This window comes from Sinocyclocheilus anshuiensis, unplaced genomic scaffold (genome assembly GCF_001515605.1).
Source record: "Sinocyclocheilus anshuiensis isolate Anshui unplaced genomic scaffold, SAMN03320099.WGS_v1.1 scaffold209, whole genome shotgun sequence".
Lineage (NCBI taxonomy): Eukaryota > Metazoa > Chordata > Actinopteri > Cypriniformes > Cyprinidae > Sinocyclocheilus > Sinocyclocheilus anshuiensis.
This window is the reverse complement of record NW_015540880.1, coordinates 761526-784306: the sequence shown is the minus strand read 5'-3', so window position 1 is coordinate 784306 and position 22781 is coordinate 761526. Positions and strand designations below refer to the sequence as shown.

At 37.2% G+C, this 22781-nt stretch overlaps 2 protein-coding genes and 1 long non-coding RNA gene across 3 annotated transcripts in view; 2 read left to right on the top strand and 1 right to left on the bottom strand.

The window, feature by feature from the left end:
* The window catches only part of LOC107688338 (non-syndromic hearing impairment protein 5-like), a 19251-nt gene extending 14463 nt beyond the window's left edge, over positions 1-4788 (top strand). The window contains exons 2-10 of the mRNA XM_016485974.1: positions 783-991; positions 1112-1310; positions 1724-1880; positions 2337-2457; positions 2690-2818; positions 2935-3062; positions 3678-4026; positions 4109-4182; positions 4322-4788. Of these exons, the coding sequence (XP_016341460.1) occupies positions 784-991; positions 1112-1310; positions 1724-1880; positions 2337-2457; positions 2690-2818; positions 2935-3062; positions 3678-4026; positions 4109-4182; positions 4322-4549 (1593 nt within the window). The 5' untranslated portion in view covers position 783 and the 3' untranslated portion in view covers positions 4550-4788. The remainder of the gene's footprint in view (positions 1-782; positions 992-1111; positions 1311-1723; positions 1881-2336; positions 2458-2689; positions 2819-2934; positions 3063-3677; positions 4027-4108; positions 4183-4321) is intronic.
* A 5691-nt stretch (positions 4789-10479) lies between these two features.
* On the top strand, positions 10480-10811 carry LOC107688337 (uncharacterized). The gene is made up of 3 exons (XR_001634227.1): positions 10480-10558; positions 10696-10697; positions 10790-10811. It is a non-coding gene; the product is annotated as an uncharacterized LOC107688337 (long non-coding RNA).
* A 98-nt stretch (positions 10812-10909) lies between these two features.
* Positions 10910-21836, bottom strand: LOC107688384 (MAGUK p55 subfamily member 6-like). Its single transcript, XM_016486042.1, has 11 exons — positions 20584-21836; positions 18478-18596; positions 17054-17206; positions 15928-16080; positions 15543-15770; positions 12952-13083; positions 12764-12860; positions 12418-12486; positions 11699-11860; positions 11407-11615; positions 10910-10939 (listed from the first exon to the last, which is right to left on the bottom strand). Exons 1-11 carry the CDS (start codon positions 20702-20704, stop codon positions 10910-10912), a joined length of 1473 nt encoding a protein of 490 aa, XP_016341528.1. The 5' UTR covers positions 20705-21836.
* Between the last annotated feature and the right edge of the window lie 945 nt (positions 21837-22781).

The following is a 22781-nucleotide window of genomic DNA, read 5'->3' as shown; positions in this document are numbered from 1 at the left end:
CTCCAAAGAGAAAGGAAAACTTGAAATTGCATCATATGACCCCTTTAAAATTGATCATCCGAGTCTAATATGATCCAGCGGGCCGCCAGTTGCCCATCCCTGTTCTAGACTTGTTTAACATCCTTTGTTCATAACTCAGTAATGCTGTTTAATAAACACAACTGTCACTACAGCTTTACTGGCCCATTGTCAGGAGAGTTCCACTGACTGGAAGCCCCTCAATTAAAATTACCCTCATTTTCTCCCAGTTTAAGCCCTTTAGAGCGGTAGACTAAAGCTTTTACACTGTCTTATTCTGTTAACATGATGAACCATATCTGTGTTACACCTACAAGCCACCATCTGCAGTGCACAGCTGTGGTTGAAATGCTATTTTCAGCCCTTCTCAGCAGTCCATGACATCTTAATTCATTGTTCTCTCTTCTGTTATTTATTCCTGTTTTTGGTATTACTTCATGATTTTGGCATGAGGAGAGAACTTCTCACTAACCGCTGTGTGCACATTTTGGTGTATTTTTGGTTTATTATGTTTGGCCTCTGCTGTGGAATGGCTGTTTGCACATGTTATGATAATTCTGTGGTTTCACAACTAATAAAGGATTATGTAAGATAAGTTCATGTATATTTGGGAATTACTGCAGGGAAAATTTCAATCAGTAATTCAGTTGCTGCTTTTATACAGTTTGCATTTATCATTAGGAACAATGCTTGAGAAAAGTCAGAGAAAGTGTTCACATTTTCTACTTTGATTTAATGCTGTCTGTTTATGTGTTTTTGCACAGGATGTTTGACAGAGCAACAAAGAAGCTCGTCCGACAGCTAGATCATAAGGGTGCTCTGATTGCGGCTTCCAGACTAAATGATTCCGGAAAACTCCAGGCGCTTGCGGTGGTGCTGAAAACCCAGAAAAGCTGGTTCTGGCAGCAAACTAAATACAAACCCACAGGATTCAAACTCAATGACCTGCTGGAAGGGGATCCAATTAAACCAGGTAAAGTGCATAGTGAATAGGTATCTCAGTAGAAACAGATGTTTTTTTCAAAATATGCCTAAATGGAACTGTCTTGTGTCTGGCCTTGTTGAAATTAATATCTCTCTTTGTTTTGATCAGTGTGTGAGGAGAAAGAGTTTGTAAAGTTTAAGGGAGAGTACAGAAACTCTGTAACTGGATCTATAGAGTTGGGAGGTTCTGCTGTCTCCCTAAATGCAATTGGACAGGGCACATCGAAAGAGAAACTTAGTTTATCAATCGGGACTCTTAAGAAGGAAGATGTGGATATTCCCAGTCTTGTGACACTCATTAGAGGAAGGTTAGAGAAAAACAATTTAATATGATGTCGACCCACTTAAATGAACGTTAATTACAAACTAAGGAGAATATGTTTTTTTAATCATAATTTGGAAAATCAATTCAAAACCTAAAGTTGAACCTTGTGGTATCTCTTGACAGGAATGTTTGTTCAAAAATTATTTTTATTTTGAACCCTCATGTTATTCAAAATCTGTAAAGAAGATATTTTAAAAATGTTTCAACTTTTCATTTTCATTGTATGGAAAAAAAAATTTGACATTTTTCAAAATACCTTTTTTGTAAAATCACACGTTTGAAATGACATGCGGATGAGTATATGATGACAAAATTGACATTTTGATGCATATAAGATAACAATCTGATGTGGTTTGATATTCAGTCCTCTGCTTTTTACCTTGATGACCCCCTTAGGAAGTTGGACCTCAAAAACTCTTTTTTCAAGCAGTCCCCCCAAAAAAACATGGCTTTTACCATCATTAAAGAGCGAATTTTCACCGCCCACGACTGCTCCATCTCTTATACAGAACTGGAGAAGGCCAGCTGCCATGCTGCGGTTGGTTTTGGCGAGGTTTGTAAGAAGTAGTGTGTTCAGGGATTGAACGGTAATGATCAGGAGTTTAGCTTCATTAATGAATGTCATTATCATATCATATCATGTCATTAATAAATCTCCTTTTCTGACTCAGTGTTGTTATTGGTAACTGAACTATTCAAATCATTTTCAGTAATTGATATAAAGCTGAAATAAAATAAAATATAACATAAATATTGGATGAAAAACTGAAACTTAAAACTTAATTGAGAAGAACTAAACTTACTAAAACTTAAATAAAAATAAATTAAGGCTATATAGAAATAAAAAAAACTGCACTAATTAAAAAGCACATAACAAAACTACTCAAATTAAAATCAAAACTGAAAATATAAAAATAAATGCTAATTCAAAATATGAATAAATACTAATTGTATATAAATAATACTAAACAACAACAACACAGAATTAACGGCCTCTTTGGTGTTTCAGACGTACATTAAAGAGAGCGGTGAACTTCAGTGTGGCTCTAAGACTGCATTACACATCCCACCGGACACTGTGATGGCTTACAGTGTCATTGAAATGACCATCGAAAGTGACGGCTACTTTGGTCAGTGACATTTATTGAATATGGCTTAACAACATTACAGTTCCTTTTGATTTTTTTATTACATGTATCAACATATATTAAATTCATTACTATTATTTTTTATTTATATGTATTTTTATCATTTTATATTAATTATGTTTATTATTTGGAAGAAAAAAAAACAGTTTGACAAATGTGCTGTGTATGTATTTGGGCTTTCCATGCCTGAGTTTTGATTTTTGTGTGAATTTAGATTTGTGCATTTGGTCCAGTGGGTTGGAATCAGATGACATTTCCCAGAATCCATTTCCCAATTTCTCAGAGGTGGATGGTCAATGGCCACTGATCCAGGAAGGTTTCCCACTTACTACTCTAAAAAAAGGTGTGTGTTTCAGTTCCTTTGTGTTCTCAAAACCCTTTTTTAAGTTCCTGGTTCTTAGGACATTGCGATAATAATAATGAGGCACTTTGAGATGTATATTTGTGGTCTCTTTGCAGCACTTGCAGATGTTCAGACTAGCTTTTGTGCACTGGCTGACTTGTCTGCTGAAAGCCGTTCCTCCATCCTTCTCCTGCTGAGGGAAATTCTGACGGACCGATCTGTCTTGTCAGCTTTGGTGGAAAGAGTGAGTGATAATGCTTGCTAAATCACGTACAAAAATTGCAGAAGGATATTGTGAAATTGCATAAATGGGTGATTCCTTCTTTATTTTCTGTCCTCTAGGATGGTTTTAAAAATTATTTTACGATAGATTTGACCTTTTTCCTAATTTTTAAGAGAGTTTAAAGGTGAAAAGAGTGAGTGATAGTATAAGGAACAACGATAAGAAACAATGCTTGCTTGTTTGCTTGCTTGTTGCTCGTCCAAAAGTTGCAGAAGGACATTGTGAAATAGCATAAATGGGTGATTCTTTCTTTAAGAGGATTGTCTGTCCTCTAGGATGATTTGAAAGATTATTTCACGGTAGATTTGAACTTTTTCCTAATTTTTAAGAGAGTTTAAAGGTGACGTGCCATAATTTCTCTATTTTGTGCTTGTATCCACAGATTTATTTCTCCTCCTATATTTTTTATTTAATTTGTGTTAGTCTGAATATCATTAAAAGTAAACGTTTCATTTTTCAAGATTTCAAGTAGTCAAGGGTCATGTAACTGAAAAATGACACAGATATGAAAGTTTTTTCCTCTTTATATCACTTATATTTAGTTTTCTCTGATCGCATTGTCTTTTTGTCTTTTAGCTTGAGGTGTTAAGCAGCAGTGCAGCTCCGTGCTTCTTAGACAACGAGTTGTCTGAAAAACAGAGCCAGATCATTGGTGCTTTTTTAGACTTACTGAAAGGTGAACAACTTGACAAGAGTGGACTTACCACATCAACGTCATTGTCCAGTTATAATGGATGTCAGATATCAACAGCCAATCACAGGGATTCTCCCTTGGCATCTGAGTTAAATGGATCAAGCCCCATACCAGAAGAACAGAATGGATGTCACAAGGCTGTATCTCATCAGAACGGATGCTCAACAAAAGCAAGCAGGCAGAGCATGGAGCTTATGAATGTTATGGAAATGCTTATCAATTCTCTTGACGGTTAGTACTGTACCTAAACTCAGAGGTTTCATATGTACGTAGACTGTCTGTCTTCACTCATACACTTTATTGTTCGATTCAGAACTCACGGATGCTGGACTGGACCTGCTAGAGCCGTTCTGCACTTCTGAAGGTCTCCAAAGTCTACAGGATGTAGTGAGTTTAATATGGATGCCAATGCAGATTCTGAATGAATGCTTGAGAAAAATGTAAAGTAGTTGAAACAAAAAAACAAAACAAACATTAAAATAAAAAATGTAATAATTTTATTCCATTTTGTTTTCTGTAAACCTAGGTGATTCATCTGACTACTAGCGATATGCCTAGTAGCAAGGACACCATGCCTGTTTTCCTCCAAAGTGACAATGAATTCCACAGAGTGGAGGAACTTTTTAAGTCATGCAATGTTTTACTAAGGAAAGAGAATGACATGTTAACCTCAGAAATTACCTGTAGAGAGGGCTTCCTCCCAATGGTTCTGTGCATTGCCATCCATGGCCTTGCATCCTTTGTTTCTGAGTGACAGTGTTAGTGCTTTTACTGACGGCTGAAATAGGCTGTTAAAGTGTCATTTTAACATGTTTTCCCAATTACAAAGACATATTAGTTCATGCAGAAATTACTTGCTTTAGTTTTAATGTTCCTATGTGCAGACATTTACTTGCTTATTAATATTTTGCATTCATTTTATCTTTGTTAATTCCATAAGAGAAATCAGTCTAATTGTAATATATCTCCAACAAGGTGCCTTTACTCAGGTTTATACAGATTTTAAATATTTCTGCAAAAAAAAGTTATATTTATACATAACTTTATTTTCCAGATAATTTTAGTTATTTTCCCAAACTAAAATACTTTTATTTTCTTTTATTACAGTGAAATTGTAGTAAAAGCCTAATTTAAAAACCTTCATGAAAACAACAGTTTATTTTGTTCTCTGAAATTGATTTGTTTTCCATAGATCATTTATAGATAGCAGTATTCATTTAGTATTTCTTTATTTGCCAAGGATAAAAAGGATACGAATGCTAGGATGAAAGTTCAGAATCAGATCTTTTTTATTGTAATATTTTTCATAATATACATTTTTTTGTGTTACTGTAAATGTATCATTTTGGCAGATTTTCAAATAATAATGTGCTCATCACTGCACTCGAGCTATAATTTTTTACTTATGTAGAATATATGATATTATGCAAATACATTTGTTGTGTATCTCTCTGCACAGGATTGAACGCAGCGATTTTCTCAAAGCTTCTGTTTGATTGCATCATGCACATTCTAATATTGTATTTGACGTCATCTGTTACGGCGCTCACTGACTGACTGCGCCGCTGCGTGATAGCGTGGGGCTTGTTGATCCCGCTCACGCTGAATTTCTGACCATTACCGCATGCTCCCATCCGCTCCCGCGATTTTTGTATCCGCTCCCACAAACATTCTAATATTGAATATAATTTTCACGCATCAGGGCGCCACTATCAATATGTGGGGTATTTAAATCCCCTTTGAATGAGCGCTTGCAGTCGTAGTTCACTTTCACTTTCGATTTCGCAATCACGCGCGCACTGTGTAAAGGGAGCACATCCTATGATAAAAGATATTTGTCAATGAGCTCGGGATCTGTTGAGCAGCAAATCCTCCAACATCTTGTCAGTTATCTCTCCTTACTTTTGACCCGTGATCAGTGAAATCTGACTGCAGCTCGTGTTGGATGCAGGGTGGTTGTTGTTTTTTTCCACGAAATTGGGCTGTTTCCCTCCTCAATAAGTTTTGTCAGTTGTTTTGTTTATTGGTCTACTTCTTGTTTCTTGGGTTGCATTGGTTAGTCACTCGATTAATTCTCTTGTGCTTCGTTCCCCCCTTCTGACTTATGTTGTATTGATAAGGAGTTATCACAAAGTAAGACTGTTTAGTTATGCTATCTTACAATCAATATATAGTAAATGTAAGTTAAAGTGTCGCCGGTGTAACCGGTTAAAACTTGGAGTGGCAATGAGGTCTTAAAATGTATGGAAAGAGTCTTAAAAAAGATGATTCCTGTATATACCCTGTATTATTACTAAATAAAAAAGAGGAACAAAGAATAACAATGGTTGGTCTGTTTATTGTCTTGTTGTAACGGACTTGTTGACATAGACACAAAAATACATTTGGCAGAGAGGTCATGGCATTCTGGGACAGAATTTGAAAGACATTCAAGAAAGAAGAAACAACAAGAAAAAGACTGAAATCAACAGGACTATTTGTTTGGTTCTTTAACGGACTAAGGATAATAAGACACAACATCCAGCCCAACGTTGTACAACAGACAAAATCAGTGAATGAAATATTACAAAAAACACCATAAATAAAACAAACTGCACACATTAATATGGACTTTTTGCATAAAAGAGATTCATTACATCAATTTTGGATATGAAGAGAAGCAAATAAACAGTTAAGAGATCTGGGTCTATGTAAACAGTTTTATGGTTCATGATTTTAGCATCTAGAATGTTCTACAGGAGCCCTTGGCCTGCTACACTCTTGTCAGGTTAGTCCTTCATTTGAGTATAAATCAAAACATCACAGTAGGTTCAGCAACTACAAAATGAAAAAAGGAGAAACACATGTAAAAATAACTACAATAATAAATAAAAAAATATGGCCTCTGAATCGCCAAGGCCAGTTTCAGTTTTCCTCGTTTTTCTTTTCTTCCAATTCCAAAGATGTTACAAATAGAAAGATATTCTTTAAAAACATACAAATACTAAAATAAATAAGTACTCTTCCCTTTCAGTTTGAGTAGAAAAAAACATGCATTGTGTGCACAATAGTGAGGCTAGGGCTAACGGTGCTTTCGTGGCAGACGACGCTCATTTGGTTGGTCAATTCAAACGAGTAACTTCACTGCCCCACATCAATCTCCTTGCATACCAGTCATACAAACACACACACACACACTCAAACACTCTTGCATAGTGATCTTCTAATGCAGGGGTGTCAAACTCAATTCCTGGAGGGCCGGAGCCCTGCAGATTTTTGTTCCAACCCTGCTCCAACACACATACAATGTAGTTTTCAAATAAGCCTGAAAGACTTGGTTAATTGGATCAGGTGTGTTTACTTAGGGTTGAATCTAAACTCTGCAGGGCTCCAGTCCTCAAGGAATTAAGGTTGACACCCCTGTTCTAAAGGTTCCCCTTAGTAAACCCAGCTTACTGGAACCCACTGCGGTTCAGTACAGAGTTGCTCCACAGCCGACTGCAGTTTCTCAAATGCACAGTCTAGGTTGTCATTGACAATAATGAGGTCAAAGTAGTGTCTGTAAGCCCGCAGGATACGAGCACTTTCATCCACAGTCTTCTTCAGGTCCACATCCTGTGAGAAAGAGAAAACAGAATTATTACTTGAATTAAGAGAGAACTTATGATGTTGACAGATTAACCAGATATTCAGTGAAACTGATAATTATTAAGTCCATTTGTAAAACAACCACTACAAATGATCGATTGAATATTTATCACTTTTTAAAATATTTAATTCCTTCCCCCTGCTTTCTGGGGAACAATGATTGCATTCATACAGCTTATTTCACAAACAGAATGAGGGAATTAAGAGTTTAATACCACAAAGAACGTCTGCCAGATCGTTGCTTCAGCAGTGGGCGGGACTAACACACAAGTGGTAATTCCATTGGCTAGTATTCACCGATCACTTTCTGCATTTTGATGTTAGTAAATCAATTGGGTGAACAACAATGTGATTAGCACACAACAGACACTGAGCTGCTGTCAATTAGGTTGATATATATATATATATATATATACACACACACACACACACACACACACACACACAGTGGAGATCAAAATTAGAGAACCTACAATTTCCTCAATTTCAAGGTCACTGTTTAGTCCTATTTAAAGTTATCCTAACAGGAGTAGAAGGGCAGTTTTTTAAGCATATTAATTGTATTCTGAAGCACAGCATAAAAAACCTAAATGAGATATTTGAAAAAACTATGACAAACCCTATTTAACTGGCAGCATTCCTCTAATTTTCACTGCGATTGCAAGATTGCAGGCTGCTCTAAGGTGACTGAAACCTTGTGACAGGAGGTTGTCCAGATGAAGGTCAAAGGGACGATCTTTTCAGTCATTGCATGAGAACTTTGTCGTTCCAAATCTGCAATTTCTCGAATATTGCAGCTTTACAATGACACTAATTCATTCAAGTCCCCCAAAAAGGCTGGTCTTCCACTTAAGACAAATGCATGAGAAGACCGGATTATGCGGAGACTTGGGGAAGGTTGGGGAAGTGGTTCAACACTGCAGCTGGAATTGCTCGCCAGTTCAGTGCTGAATAGGGTAAGGATCTGTCTCAGCACGTTTAAGAGAATTCGGACTGAAAGCGCACTCTACAGTGACCAAGCCTCTCATCAGCAGAAAGAATCAAAAGGCTCGGCTCACTTTTGCTGAGGAGCATGTTGTGTGGACTGCTCCAAAGTTCGCTTAAGTGATGAGAGCAAGATTAATTTATTTGGGTCTGATGGGAAACATTTTGTTTGGCATCAAACTGGTGAAAGACTGAAGCCCAAGTGTATAAAGAAGTCAGTGAAAGGTGGAGGAAGTGTCATGGTTTGGGGGATGTTTTCTGCAGCAGAAGTTGAGCCTATTATACAGCTACATGGCAGGTGAATGCAAATGTTTATCAGAACCTCCTTCAGCAACATGCAGTTCCTTCCCAGCAAGCATCTCCCAATCTGCCTGCAATTTTCATGCAAGACAATGTCCCCGTCACACTGCAAAACAGATCAAGCGCTTCCCTGAAGCTAAGAACATTGAAATAATGAAATGGCCGGCCCAGAGTCCTGATATAAACCCGATTGAAAATCTCTGGAAAATCCTTGGCGACAAAGTTATGGCTAAGAAACCCAATACAGTTACCGAACTATGGAAGACACTGGAAGAAGAGGACCAAGATCACACCAGCACAGTGTGAGAAACTAGTGATGTCCTGCGGCCACAGATGTGCTGAAGCAAGGGCCTCTACACTTCCTACTAATTTCTGACAGCTGTAACCCTCCAAAATTTGAGTTCTTTTAGGACTTCTTTCAAGCTACAGTGGTTACTGTTCTCTAATTTTGATCACTGTGTTTCCCACAAAATAAAGGTTTTTGTTGAAATGCCTTGGTTGTTTAGTCAAACATGTTAGTGGATCAGTGGTATACCTACAGCTAATATTCCTTCATATTTTGAGCGATGAAGATGAACAATATTTCAGAAAAAATCAAGTATTTATAGATTTGTGTCTAATTTTGATCTCCACTGTTATATATACATTTTAAAATGTAATTTACTTCTGTAATGGCAAAGCTTATTTTTCAGCAGCCATTAGTATGCCAAAGTGGTCAAGAAAGATTTCTTAATATTAATGAATATTTTTGAGAAAATTGAGAAATTTTTTTTTTTTCAGGATTCTTTTATGAATAGAAAGTTCGAAGGAAAATCTTTTGTAACATTGTAAATGTTTTTACTGTCACTTTTAATCATTTTAATGCATACTTGCTTTATAAAAGCATTAATTTCTTTCTATACACACACACACACACACACACACACACACACAGTGGAGATCAAAATTAGAGAACCTACAATTTCCTCAATTTCAAGGTCACTGTTTAGTCCTATTTAAAGTTATCCTAACAGGAGTAGAAGGGCAGTTTTTTAAGCATATTAATTGTATTCTGAAGCACAGCATAAAAAACCTAAATGAGATATTTGAAAAAACAACTTTGATCAAAATTAGAGAACACTTACAGATACCTCCAAGTTATTGGTGTTAATCTGGCACCTGGTGCTAATTTCCTTAATTATATGACAAACCCTATTTAACTGGCAGCATTCCTCTAATTTTCACTGCGATTGCAAGATTGCAGGCTGCTCTAAGGTGACTGAAACCTTGTGACAGGAGGTTGTCCAGATGAAGGTCAAAGGGACGATCTTTTCAGTCATTGCATGAGAACTTTGTCGTTCCAAATCTGCAATTTCTCGAATATTGCAGCTTTACAATGACACTAATTCATTCAAGTCCCCCAAAAAGGCTGGTCTTCCACTTAAGACAAATGCATGAGAAGACCGGATTATGCGGAGACTTGGGGAAGGTTGGGGAAGTGGTTCAACACTGCAGCTGGAATTGCTCGCCAGTTCAGTGCTGAATAGGGTAAGGATCTGTCTCAGCACGTTTAAGAGAATTCGGACTGAAAGCGCACTCTACAGTGACCAAGCCTCTCATCAGCAGAAAGAATCAAAAGGCTCGGCTCACTTTTGCTGAGGAGCATGTTGTGTGGACTGCTCCAAAGTTCGCTTAAGTGATGAGAGCAAGATTAATTTATTTGGGTCTGATGGGAAACATTTTGTTTGGCATCAAACTGGTGAAAGACTGAAGCCCAAGTGTATAAAGAAGTCAGTGAAAGGTGGAGGAAGTGTCATGGTTTGGGGGATGTTTTCTGCAGCAGAAGTTGAGCCTATTATACAGCTACATGGCTGTGGAGAGAGGAGAACTGGTCCAAAGTTCACTTTAAGTGATGAGAGCAGGTTTAATTTATTTGGGTCAGATGGGACACATTATGTTATGTACAACTGGTGTCAAACTGGGGAAAGACTGAACCCCGAGTGCGTAAAGAAGTCAGTGAAAGGTGGAGGAGGAAGTGTCATGGTTTGAGGGATGTTTTCTGCAGCAGGAGTTGTGCCTCTTATACAGTGCAGCTACATGGCAGGTGAATGCAAATGTTTATCAGAACCTCCTTCAGCAACATGCAGTTCCTTCCCAGCAAGCATCTCCCAATCTGCCTGCAATTTTCATGCAAGACAATGTCCCCGTCACACTGCAAAACAGATCAAGCGCTTCCCTCCGTCTTCATTTCAGGCTGCAAAGCAACAAAATGTGATTATTTTAAAGGTGGGTGATTCTTTTCTACACCCACTGTATACTGAAATGTGGTGAAAATAAATGTCTAAAGATTACTGAAAAATATCTTCACCTTTTAACAATTTCGTTAAAATATTTATTATATTATAATGTTTTTGAAAGAAGTCTCTTATTCTCACTAAAACTGCATTTATTTGATAAAAAATACCTTTTTTCAGCACTCTTTGATGAATAGAAAGTTCAAAAGAACAGCAATTATTTGAAATATAATTTTTTTGTAACATTATAAAAGTGTTTGTCACTTTTGATCAATGCATCCTTGCTGAATAAGATTTAATTTCTTTAAAAAAAATAATTCAGACACCAAACTTTTGAATGGTAGTGTATATTGCCATATATTCTGTCATTTGAATGAATCTAAATGACATAATATAATATCTGTGAACCTCTCTGACTCTGAGATACCCTCACCTGGGGATTGACATCCAGGATACATGTGCGGCCGGTGTTCACCACCTCATGGATGGAGTCGATTTTAGTACCATACAGGTTGCCATCGTACTCTCCGTGTTCCAGGTACCGGCCCGCCTTAATGTCCATCTCCATCTCTAGACGTGTTACAAATCTATATGACTGACCATCTTGCTCATCACTGCGAGACTGCCGAGACGTGTCTGAGATATTGAGAAAAGAAATGGGTAAACCTATGGGCAATTCATTTATAATTTCGAGGTAAGAGTATTCATTAGGTACTCACGTGGTACAGTGGTACCAAAGCGAGTGGGATGTAGTACAACTAGTCTGTTTTTCAGGCTACGACGCCCCACTCCTTGCGCTCCAATCAGAATGAGGGTTTTCCTCTGAAATGGCGGCATACGTGCTACTTCCTCGTAGATCTGAAGCTCATGCCGATCAAACTCTGCAGCACAATGGATTTATCAATATTAGGATAATGATGCATACATATACTTGAGCAAGAAGAGACGTGTTTTTTACTTATTCTATAAATTATTAAGAATGAAACTTTTTTAATATATACATTATTGGTCAAAAGTTCAAAATAATTTAGATTTTTTTTTTAAGTTTTTGAATTAAGTCTCCTATGCTCACCAAGGCTGCATGTATTTAAGTAAAATACAGTAAAAACAGTAATATTGTAAAATAAAAAAATATTAAAAAAAATATATATTTTTTTAATAATTGATAAAAAGTGACAGTTAAGACATTTATTACAAAAACGTGTATATTTCAAAGAAATTCTGTTCTTTGAACTTTCTATTTACAAAATAATTTTGGGGGGAAAAAATGTATCACAGTTTCCACAAAAATAGTAAGCAGGATATTTCAACATTGATAATAATATGAATAATTATTAATAATTTTTAAAAGTATTTTGTTTTATTTATTTTCGTTAAGGCCCTTTCTGATTACATTTCTATAAAAAATTCATATAACCAAGTATTTTTATCTACTTACCTGCATTTTTGGCAGTAAGGTACATCATTTTTTTCTTCTTTTTACCAGTTATTGTTCCACATAGGATTCCTAAAAAAAGAGAGAAAAAGAGAAGAGGAGTGAAAGAGCTATAATATGTAATGCAATACTACATTTGTCCATGAGATGGCATTATGTTTGTATTTTCTTGGACAAATTTGTGTGTATTCCATACAAATGTGTACAATATATTTCACACAGTCGATACTGCAAAAGCATAATACATTAATATACTATGTCCTTAAAACAGTATCAGAAGTTTCAGAATACTTCTGTCATTTTGTTTAATTTCATGTTTTGGCGACAATAATGTGTTTAGGTGCATCACCTGATCCATCCAGGTCTCTAGGAACAAATGCTTTTCTCTTTTCTTCCAGAAAGTGGCTGGGAATCAGCCCAGTACCTCCTTCTGTTAAATGGCATGCCTGTCAGTCAAAACAATAAGGTCAGTGAAATACAGTAACAGACCAATTCACATGAGCGAGAACAGGTAAGTAAAAAGCACAGTATTCATACCTGCCACCAGTTTGGGTCTTCTCGGTTGACAATCTGCAGGATATCACCCCTTTTGAAAGCAAGCCCCGCCTCTCTGCATGGAATTAGATTGTCATTGGCTGGATTGTAGTCAAAATGTGGCTGTACATAAACCTGAGAGAAATAAAACAGGTGGGATTAATCCAAACACCAAAAAGCACTCAGCATAATTATTATATCCACTAATACATCTCCAGTTATTTATCAATCAGCAAATGACACAATCTCTGTCTCAGGAAAGTTAGAACTCGAGCTGTTGACATTCCAGCGGGATTACAGAGTTATAATTTCATTCTCATTCAAGTGATTTTAGCCAAAATAAAACGGTAAATATTAATTGTAATAAAACTTAATATTCCTTTTCCCCCCTTTTTTCCACACTTGTTAGCTTTAGAACAACAAAATGAGGAACAAAGAATGTGCATTAGATGTGTAATTGATGTTTTCTGTATTTTTCCATTCTTGGATTGTCATAGAAAATTATGGGAAATGAGAATGAGTCATCTCAGCTCAATAAGTACAACATAATTAAATGAAAATGTATGAGTAATACATATTAATTTCAACTAAGGAGTCGAGGTGTTGCCTTGTTATACCACATGGGAGTAAAAAGCAACACTGAATTCTGAAAAAATAACATTTAAATGTTTAATATTTTTTGTGAATTATTGTAGATGTTTTAAATGTGCACAATTGTTTAAAGCATGAAATGGATTAATTTTTTTCCAGCATCCCCACAGCATTGTGGTCCCATTCATATGTGCTCGTCTCATAAATGCAATCTTTTTTTTTAACATGACTTGAAAGAAAAATCAAAAACCTAATCTTACTTTTACGCACATAACCTCGTACTAGATCAAGCATCATGATTTGACAAGTGTAGGCACTAAATTTCCATGGCAGATCTACATGTTCACCACAGATCGAGGAGGAGGGGATGATATAATATTTACATAAACGTATTTAAATAAGAAGCCTTATTTTGAGGCCTAGTGTCACTGAATTTGAGAAACTCAATCACAATAACAAAATGATTTATGTTTTTAGTAGAATCCTTTTGTAAAAGCTTCTTGAGAAGCCATAAATACATTATGTACACAGAGGGAGATGTGAGATACAGAGAAAATACCAGGAGCCATGTAATGAGATTGAATTGAGCATGTGTGTGTGTCTTGCCCCAGATAGCATGTGGAGTGTTATTAATAGGGCTCTCAGGGATCTTTTTTACTACAAAGAATCATGGGATTTCACAAATGGCCAAATGTAACAAATATGTAAAGTATGTAGACAAGGGTGCATTCACAACGATTGCTCTGTTAGTACGGTTCGTTTGAGTAAGTGTGAACGCTGCCATCCGAACCCTGGTGCGCACCAAACAAGCGGACCGAGACCGCTGAAAAGATGGACCTCGGCCCGCTTCCAAACGAACTCTGGTGCGGTTCGAATGATATATGAATGCAACACGGACCAAATACTTCTAAACGAACCAAAAACAGGAAGTAATGACAAGATGCGACGCTATGCGACATGACTTGACGACGCGGTGTAACCAAAACAAAATGAGCAGAGGGCAAACGTGGAGCAACGATGAGGTAAAGTGCCTTTTATGAGCTCCTTGTGAGTTTGCAGGTGGTGAAAATTAAATTATATCTACACGCAAGAATGAGCGCGCATAGTCCAGCAGACGGCATTAGGTGTGCTCGACTTAAAGCGGCGCTGAGCAGACCGATCGGTTACGGTTAATGGATGCTTTGATATCATACACCCGCAGCGCCGCTTTAAGTGTAACGCACCTTTTGTTTGGGGTGTTCGGTGAGTTCCATCACGATATATACGTCATTCAAGCCGACCAATCGGGTTGTAAACGTATCACTATGCCTTTAGGTTCGGTGTCTTTAGGTTCGCTGTCAAAAATGCCAATGTGAACGCTAAGCGGACCAGGACCAAATGTATCATTTTCCTTATTGATCCGGACCAAATGAACCAAATGAACCGAACTACAAGTGTGAACACACCCTAAATGTGTGTTTCGGCATGCACACAAGTTCACATGTGCATTTTAAGTTTTTACTAAACAAATACGGATGGATATGAACTACATGAATGAATATGAATATCATTATGTATATTTAGTGTCTACATTATGCAGTTTTTTTTTACAGTTTGGAGTCAGTAAGATTTTTTAAGAAATTAATAATGTTATTTAGCAAATACACATTAAATTGATCAAAAGTGACAAGAAACTTACAATGTTGAAATACAGTGTTGCAAAAGATTTCTGTTTCAAATAATTTTCTTTTTCTATCTCAAATCAGCATATTGGAATGATTTCTGAAGGATCATGTGACACCAAAGACATTTAAAAATATATTAAAATAGAAATTTTAAATATAATAGTATTTCACAATATTACTGTTTTTACAGCACTTTTAATCAAATAAATGCAGCCTTCTTAAGCATAAGAGACTTCTTTCAAAAACATTTTAAACATTTTACTGACCCCAAACACTCTTGAACAGTAGTGCATATGGATATTATTGTGTGTGTGTGTGTGTGTGTGTGTGTGTGTATACCTGTGGTGGCGCTGGAGCGTCTCTGTAGCTGGGCAGTATTTTCAGTGTTATTCCTCCAATACATTCTTTGAGCATCTCCTGGAGTTCAGTGGGATTATTGCCAACGTCCTTCCCATTCACTTCCTTTATGATGTCACCCACATGCAGCAGCCCCTGCCTGTCAATCAGCCCTCCGTGGAGGATGCGAGCGATTACCAGGTCACCCTTGTCCATTCGGAAGGTCACACCCTGGGCGAAACGATAGCATGAGTAATGAAACGCATACAGGCACTTAGGTTCTGTGTGTGTGGACTGGATATTAACTGAAATTATGACTGGATGAGATTTTAAAAGTAGTGACTGAACATGTGGTCACATATAAATCTATATATTCACAAACACACACCAGAGGTTCTCCTGCTTTCTTGCGGATGCCAATCATCCTGACTGCATCAGCTTGCATAAGAGCGTTGTTTACTGCTGCTTCATTGGTCACTTCAGGAGGGGGTGGGGCTTCATAGCACTTTGATGCCACTATATCATGGGCTTCCAGAAGAGACTGAAGTAAAGAGAGAAAATGAGAACAAAATACTGCAGAAAAATGAGAAAATATACTGTGGAAAATATACGAAAAAACTTGAAGGTACAAGAAAAGAAGGTATGAGATGAGACAAAAACAGAGAAATGAGATGACATAAGATCAGAACAGAAGGTGCCAAAAAATGAGCCAAGATGAGAAGAGAAGTTATGAGATGAGAAAACAACATTAAGATAGATGAAGATAAGGTATGAAATGAGATGAGCTGAGATGAGAAGAGACGGTATGAGATCAGAGAAGGTACAAGGTGAGACAAGAAGAGAACATAAGAGATGAGATGAGATGAGAGGGTATGAGAAGAGAAGGTACGAGATGAGAAGAGAGGTTAAGAGCTTAGTTGAGAAGGTGTGAGATGAAAAGAGAACAGAAGGTACAGGATGAAATGAGACAAGAAGAGGAGGTGTGAGATGAGAAGAGAACAGAAGGTATGAGATTAGATGAGAGGAAAAGATGAGAAAAGAAGGTGTGAGCTGAAACAAGAAGAGAAAGTACAAGATGAGATGAGTAAAGAAGAAAAGGTGAGAAATTAGAAAAGATGAGACGAGATGAGAAGAGAAGGTATGAGATAAGATGAAACAAAAGAAGGTACAAGGTGAGACAAGAGAAGGTAAGAGATTAGATTAGAAGGAATGAGATGAAGATAAAATAAAAGATGAAATGAGACGGGAAGAGAATGTGCAAGATGAGAAGAGAAGGTACAAGACTAGATGAAAGGAAAAGGTACAAGGTAAGATGAGAAGAGAAGGCATGAGATGAAACAAGAAGTTGGTATGAGATGAGATGAGACAAGAAGGCAAGGTATGAGATTTAATGAAATAAGAGAAGGTACGAGATGAGATGAGATTATAAGGTATGAGAAGAAATGAAATGAGAAGGTACAAGAGGAGAAGATACAAAAAGAGATGAGACAGGAAGGTACAAGAAAACACTGTACCTGAAAATGGGGCTCCTGCAGGATTTTGGAGAGCTCTGCAGTGCTGTCATCTTGTACAGTCAGTCCGCTGATGTCACCCAGAATCTCAGTCACAAGTTCCACGTTATTCTCCTGCACTGCCTCCAACTTCACATTGTCCAAACGCTCATGAGCCTGATCACAAACATCTCATCATTTCATCAATCCATGAACTGATATTTCTGACTGTGTCTAGCTGCTCCTCTGTGAATTTAATACAAATCGGCATGTTTAATATCCAATAATTATTCATTTCGTTCAGTCTTAATCAATCACAAATTAAATTTGCTTATAGATGAATGGAAAATGGCAAATGTATTTATATAGCACCATTAATTACAACCCATGGTTGTCCAATGTGCTTTACAACAAAATAAATAATGAAAACACAAAAACACATTTACTTAAAAATACACAAAGTATAATAAAAAACAATCAAATGTAAGGCAGTAAAGTGTTAATACAAATTATAAGCCTTGTCAAACAAATACGTTTTAAAGCTAGATTTAAAAGCAGATACAGAGAGTGCAAGTCTGATTGTGATAGGTAATTCATTCCAGAGTCTGGGGGCAACTACAGAGAATGCAGTCACCTCTACACATATACTTCGACCTAGGGATAACCAACAGTCTCTGTTTGGAAGACCGAAATGATCTGGTGGGAAAATGTTCAATCAACAGGTCAGAAAGGTAAGATGGGGCCATACCATTCAGAGATTTGTACACTATGAGTAAAATTTTAAAATCAATTCTGTGGCGCACTGATAACCAGTGCAGAGAGCGTAAAATTGGAGTGAAGTTGTCCCGTTTTCGAGTACCCGTAAGCAGTCTGGCTGCTGCATTTTGAACTAACTGTAATCGGGACAGAGCTGATTGGCTAATCCCAACATATAGAGAATTACAGTAATCCAGCCTGGAGGATATAAAGGCATGGATTACTTTTTCAAAATTTTTGAAGGAGAGAAAAGACTTTACTTTTGATAGCATTCGCAATTCCCAAGTTTATCTGCTTATCAAATTTCAGAGACTCATCAAAGACAACACCCAGGTTTTTCACCGATGTCTTCACATAAGAAGACAGGTCCAAACCGTCTGAATTATGTTTTAAGGGCAGATAAACTTGGGTGTCATCAGCATAACAATGGAATGACAGACCATACTTCCTGAAGATAGAACCAAGTGGGAGCATGCATATTGAAAAAATAATGGGAGCCAAAATGGATCCCTGAGGAACCCCACATGATAAAGAAGCAGCACTAGAAAAATGATCTCCAATATTAACTGAAAAACTTCGATTAGAAAAATAAGATTTAAACCAATTTAAGGCACTACCCTTAATGCCTGCATGAACCCCATAAGCAATGCAAATCAGCTAGAGTAAAGTCTAGGCAGCTGGGTGCACTATACCTTGGCCAGCGAGCGGACGATAGGACTCTCCATGATGCCTTTGAGGAAGATGAGGTCAATGTCTTTAGCCCCGGTGGTGGTGGGCAACTCACCCAGGTTATCCAACACCTGCTGCATAGCTGCACGCATACAGAGAGAGCTGTTACGACATGAGACACACCTGCAACACGCTGAGTATTACACACCAGGGTCAGAGGACAGGGCAAAAGATTCACCTGCAGGATTAAACAAACTTCACATCACAATAACAGATGGCTGAAATATAACACCCCCTTCCATGGTACTATCATCTGCTTATTGTACCTGTTTAGCTATTCTTTTGTCTTCAGTGTTCATTTGATCCACTGAGGTCATTTCCTGAGTGTAAACTAGTATAGTGTGTGAAACACATGTAGTATTTAGTTGTATGTGTGTAAATAGAAAGAGATGCCAAGCATATTGACTAACGTTATATATTGTTATAATCGACAAGGCTATAAAAGTCATAATAAATAAAAAATAAAAAAATATATACACCACCGATCAAAAGACAGGGGCTGTTAAGATTTTGATACAGTAAAACAGTAATATTGTGAAATATTATTACAATGTAAAATAACTATTTTCTATTTTAATATGTCATATATTCCTGTGATGCAAATCTGAATTTTCAGCAGCCATTACTCCAGTCTTCAGTGTCACATGATCTGTCAAACATTACACTAATATGCTGATTTGCTGCGCAAGAATAATTTCTTATTATTATCAATGCTGAAAACAGTTTTTCTGCTTAATATTTTTGTGATACACTACCATTCAAAAGTTTGGGGCAAGTAGGTAATTTTGAATCACTGTGTCTATTGCCTCTTAGAGCATAAGAGACTTCTTTCAAAAACATAAAAAAAACTTAATTATTACAAACTTTTGACCAGTAGTGTATATTTTTAATTCCATGGCTTATAACAAGATAAATAAAAAATATATTTTCATTCATTCATAAATAAATAAATGTAAAAATGTTTTTGAAACATATTTATTTATTTATTAGTTGTTGTTTTTTTACTTTGTGTCATTCATACTGATGATAAGACCACTCTCTGACACGGTCATTGACAAATCTTGCTCCACATCTACACACAAAACCATTTTGCGAGGCCAAGTGCTCAGTGAGTCACGTGACTACACAGGTCATAGCCTGCAGTAGTGTAATCCATCTGTGACAGTAGAACAGAACAGAGCGCGTATGTGTGTGCTTACACATTTACTCTCCATCAGGAAACAGTAGGCGAGACCAGCAGATCAATATTTAACATCAGTTCAGTGGTTCAATTCCACTCACTTAATTCAGGTCAGACATTGTTGTAGTCCAGAAACAACCATCAGCAAGCTCTGACATTATGCCCCTTTTTATTTTCTATTGCAAATATGTCACAGAGAAATGCACCCCGGGGGCCTCCCTTATTTGGCTGATCAGAGTACATTATGGATGAACTGACAGAGTAATAAACAGTTGAGGAGGAAATAAAGCACAAATGAAGTTACACACACACTCAAAAATGAGAGAAAACTAAAACTAACTGTGGCACATAAAGGATAAAAAGAAAAAAAAAACTGTCAAATTCTGGATCTGTAAATGTGAAGCTATTTCAAGATATATTTGTATACTTCTTAAAATTTCAGCTAACTAATTTGAGGTAGCAGGTAGTTACCCTCAGATGGTCTTCTATTTTTATTTTACTGTTGAAGTAGTAAAATCTGATCTAAGAGCACTATTAGAAATGTTTCTGTGTTGATTTAATGCATGTAACTTCTACATTGCATTTTTCTCTCATTCTCTATCTCCTGTTCTGCAAGAAATCCTCTCTCACCCCCAGAATCAGCAAGAATTTCCATTAATACATTATATAAATACAGAAATGGAACAAAAATAAAACATATGCAACTCATCTGTCAAACCAATGCCACAAGCTATGCTCTGTACTCTGATCGGCACACTTTGACACAACCTGGCAACCTACTTTTGGTTTGGTCAGAATATTTCACGCTCCTCATCTAAGAGCCATAAAATGCCATTCATATTTGAACATATAATTACAGAGGATATGAAAAAACAAGAAGATCTCTAACCTCCAGAAGTGTCTGCGCTCTCAACAAGTTCAGACATCCCCTCCCCAGTTTCTCCAATGCCCCCGGCATCCGAGTTAGAACCTGCTCCGTTTGAGAACACTTCGCCCACAGTGAGAATCATTCCTGCTGTAAAATCTGACCTCTGCTCTTCTGAACCACAAGAAAAATGCTGACTTGCCAATGAAAACAAAGAGACTGATCAAATAAAAACCTAGACAGAAACTACTCTCTACTCTGACTCTATAAAAAAGCTGACAGGAGGCAGAAGAGTGAAAAAAGCAAGACAGAAAAAGAGGCCGAGAGACATCCAAGCAAAGAAAGGAGAGAAAGTATTCCAGACGCCTACCGAACACAGATGTGGAGACATACACATACACAGATCCTCTTACTAACGCTTCACTTAAAAACACACATACAGCCCTCCCTCTAAACATCTAATCCCACAATCCCCTCTTGCTGTTTCAGACTACACCCCCTCACGTCAGAGACAGCCCATCGCCCAGTTAAGCCCCCCAGTGCATCTTACATAAGTTTCCTTATATAAGCTCTCAAACCGGGGGACTGAAGGGCCAACTTGAGAGTCACCCACCCTCATTCAACATGTCCCCCACTGATTTTTCTGCAAATCTCACGCTCTTTGTCCCAATCCTGGTCATAAGGATGTCACAGTGAAAACTTCTGCTTTTCTTAATGAACAGCAACACACTGCACTCAACACTTCAACAGAAGACCAAATGGTCTGTATATGAAGAATGTTCATATTAACGGTCGCGTTTTGAGCAGGCCACAGTTTTTCGGCAAACAGTCAAAAGCATAAAGCTTTGAATGCATGTATCGATTGTATAATGTTTAATGCTTGGATTGAATCAGCTGGTAGGCTGCAGTGTTTTAGTGCTGGTAATGTTAGCTGGGGTCAAATGCATTAGCTTGTATTAACATTAGGATGTATTAACAGCAGCTCACGTAGTTTTACTCTGAAAGCGATGACACATTATAATCTTTAGTTTATTTAGTCTCATTTCATAACCATCATACTGAACCAAGAATTCCAACCAACCTGGTTATTTAAGCAATAACCACCTCATTTTGAATTCATACAATTTCAAACATACAGTGGGTATAGAAAAGAATCACACCCCTTTAAAATAATCACATTTTGTTGCTTTGCAGCCTGAAATGAAGATGGACACAGTTTTTGTTTTATCCAACTGTATTTACTCATTGCAACTTAAAACATCCAAGTGAAAGATATAACAACACGTCAGAAAAAAACAAAACAATCAATGAGTTGGGAAAAAGGATCACTCCCTTGTGTCAGTATTTTGTTGAACCAACATTTGCTTTAATTACTTTAATTAAAGTCTCAAATCCAAAGTTTTTATAAAAGTTAAGAGTCAACCACGCCTACCTAAAACGGCTCGTTCTAACACGCCCCCACATACCTACTTCACTATGTGGGAATATTAGCATAATGCCGCCCAAATGTGCAAGCAAATAAAGAAGGCGTGGTTTCAGGAACAGCAGCAGTGTTGATGCAGCCATGTCAGTGAGACGCTGTGTATTTGAGTGCGAAAGCAAAAGCACTTTATTTGGCCTTCCGGAAGTAGATGAAATTAGGAATCATTGGTTAAGATTTATTTACAACAGAACAGCACAACCCAGATGTTCGAATTTGTGCAACGCATTTTATGGACGACAGTTTTTTGAACCTATGTCAACATATTCTGTTACACCAAATACACAAAATAATGATCTTTAAAATAGCATCATATGACCCCTTTAAGTCTGGGCTCTGACTAGACCATGCAAAGACATTCACCTTTTTCTCCTTCCTCCACTGTGTGCTCCGTTTTGCTGTGTGCTTTGGTTTATCCCCTATAACAGCATATTACCCCCTCCATGCTTTACTGTAGGAGTGCTGTTATTTGGATGGTGAGCTGTATTGGATTTCCATATGAACATATCGTTTGGTGTTGAGGCCAAATAATTAAATTTTTGTTTCATCTGCCTCAGAATCTTCAAGATGTGTTTGAGGAGTGGCTTTTTTCTTGCAACCCTCCCATACAAGCCACATTTGTGTATTTGTGATATTGTTGTCACATGCACACAATGACCACTCTTTGTCATAAATTCCTGCAACTGCTTCAGAGTTGCTGTAGCCTCTTGTTCGCCTCTCTGACCAGTTTCCTCCTGGAAAC

What these genes read in the sequence shown, in the direction of transcription:
- LOC107688384 (XM_016486042.1), bottom strand. Translation starts at nt 20,704, where the DNA reads ATGATTCTCACTGTGGGCGAAGTGTTCTCAAACGGAGCAGGTTCTAAC. An exon ending in TCGTCCGCTCGCTGGCCAAG is followed by an intron (nt 17,207 to 18,477) that starts GTATAGTGCACC and finishes GTTTGTGATCAG; the next exon opens with GCTCATGAGCGTTTGGACAA. An exon ending in CCTTACTGCCAAAAATGCAG is followed by an intron (nt 11,861 to 12,417) that starts GTAAGTAGATAA and finishes ATTGTGCTGCAG; the next exon opens with AGTTTGATCGGCATGAGCTT.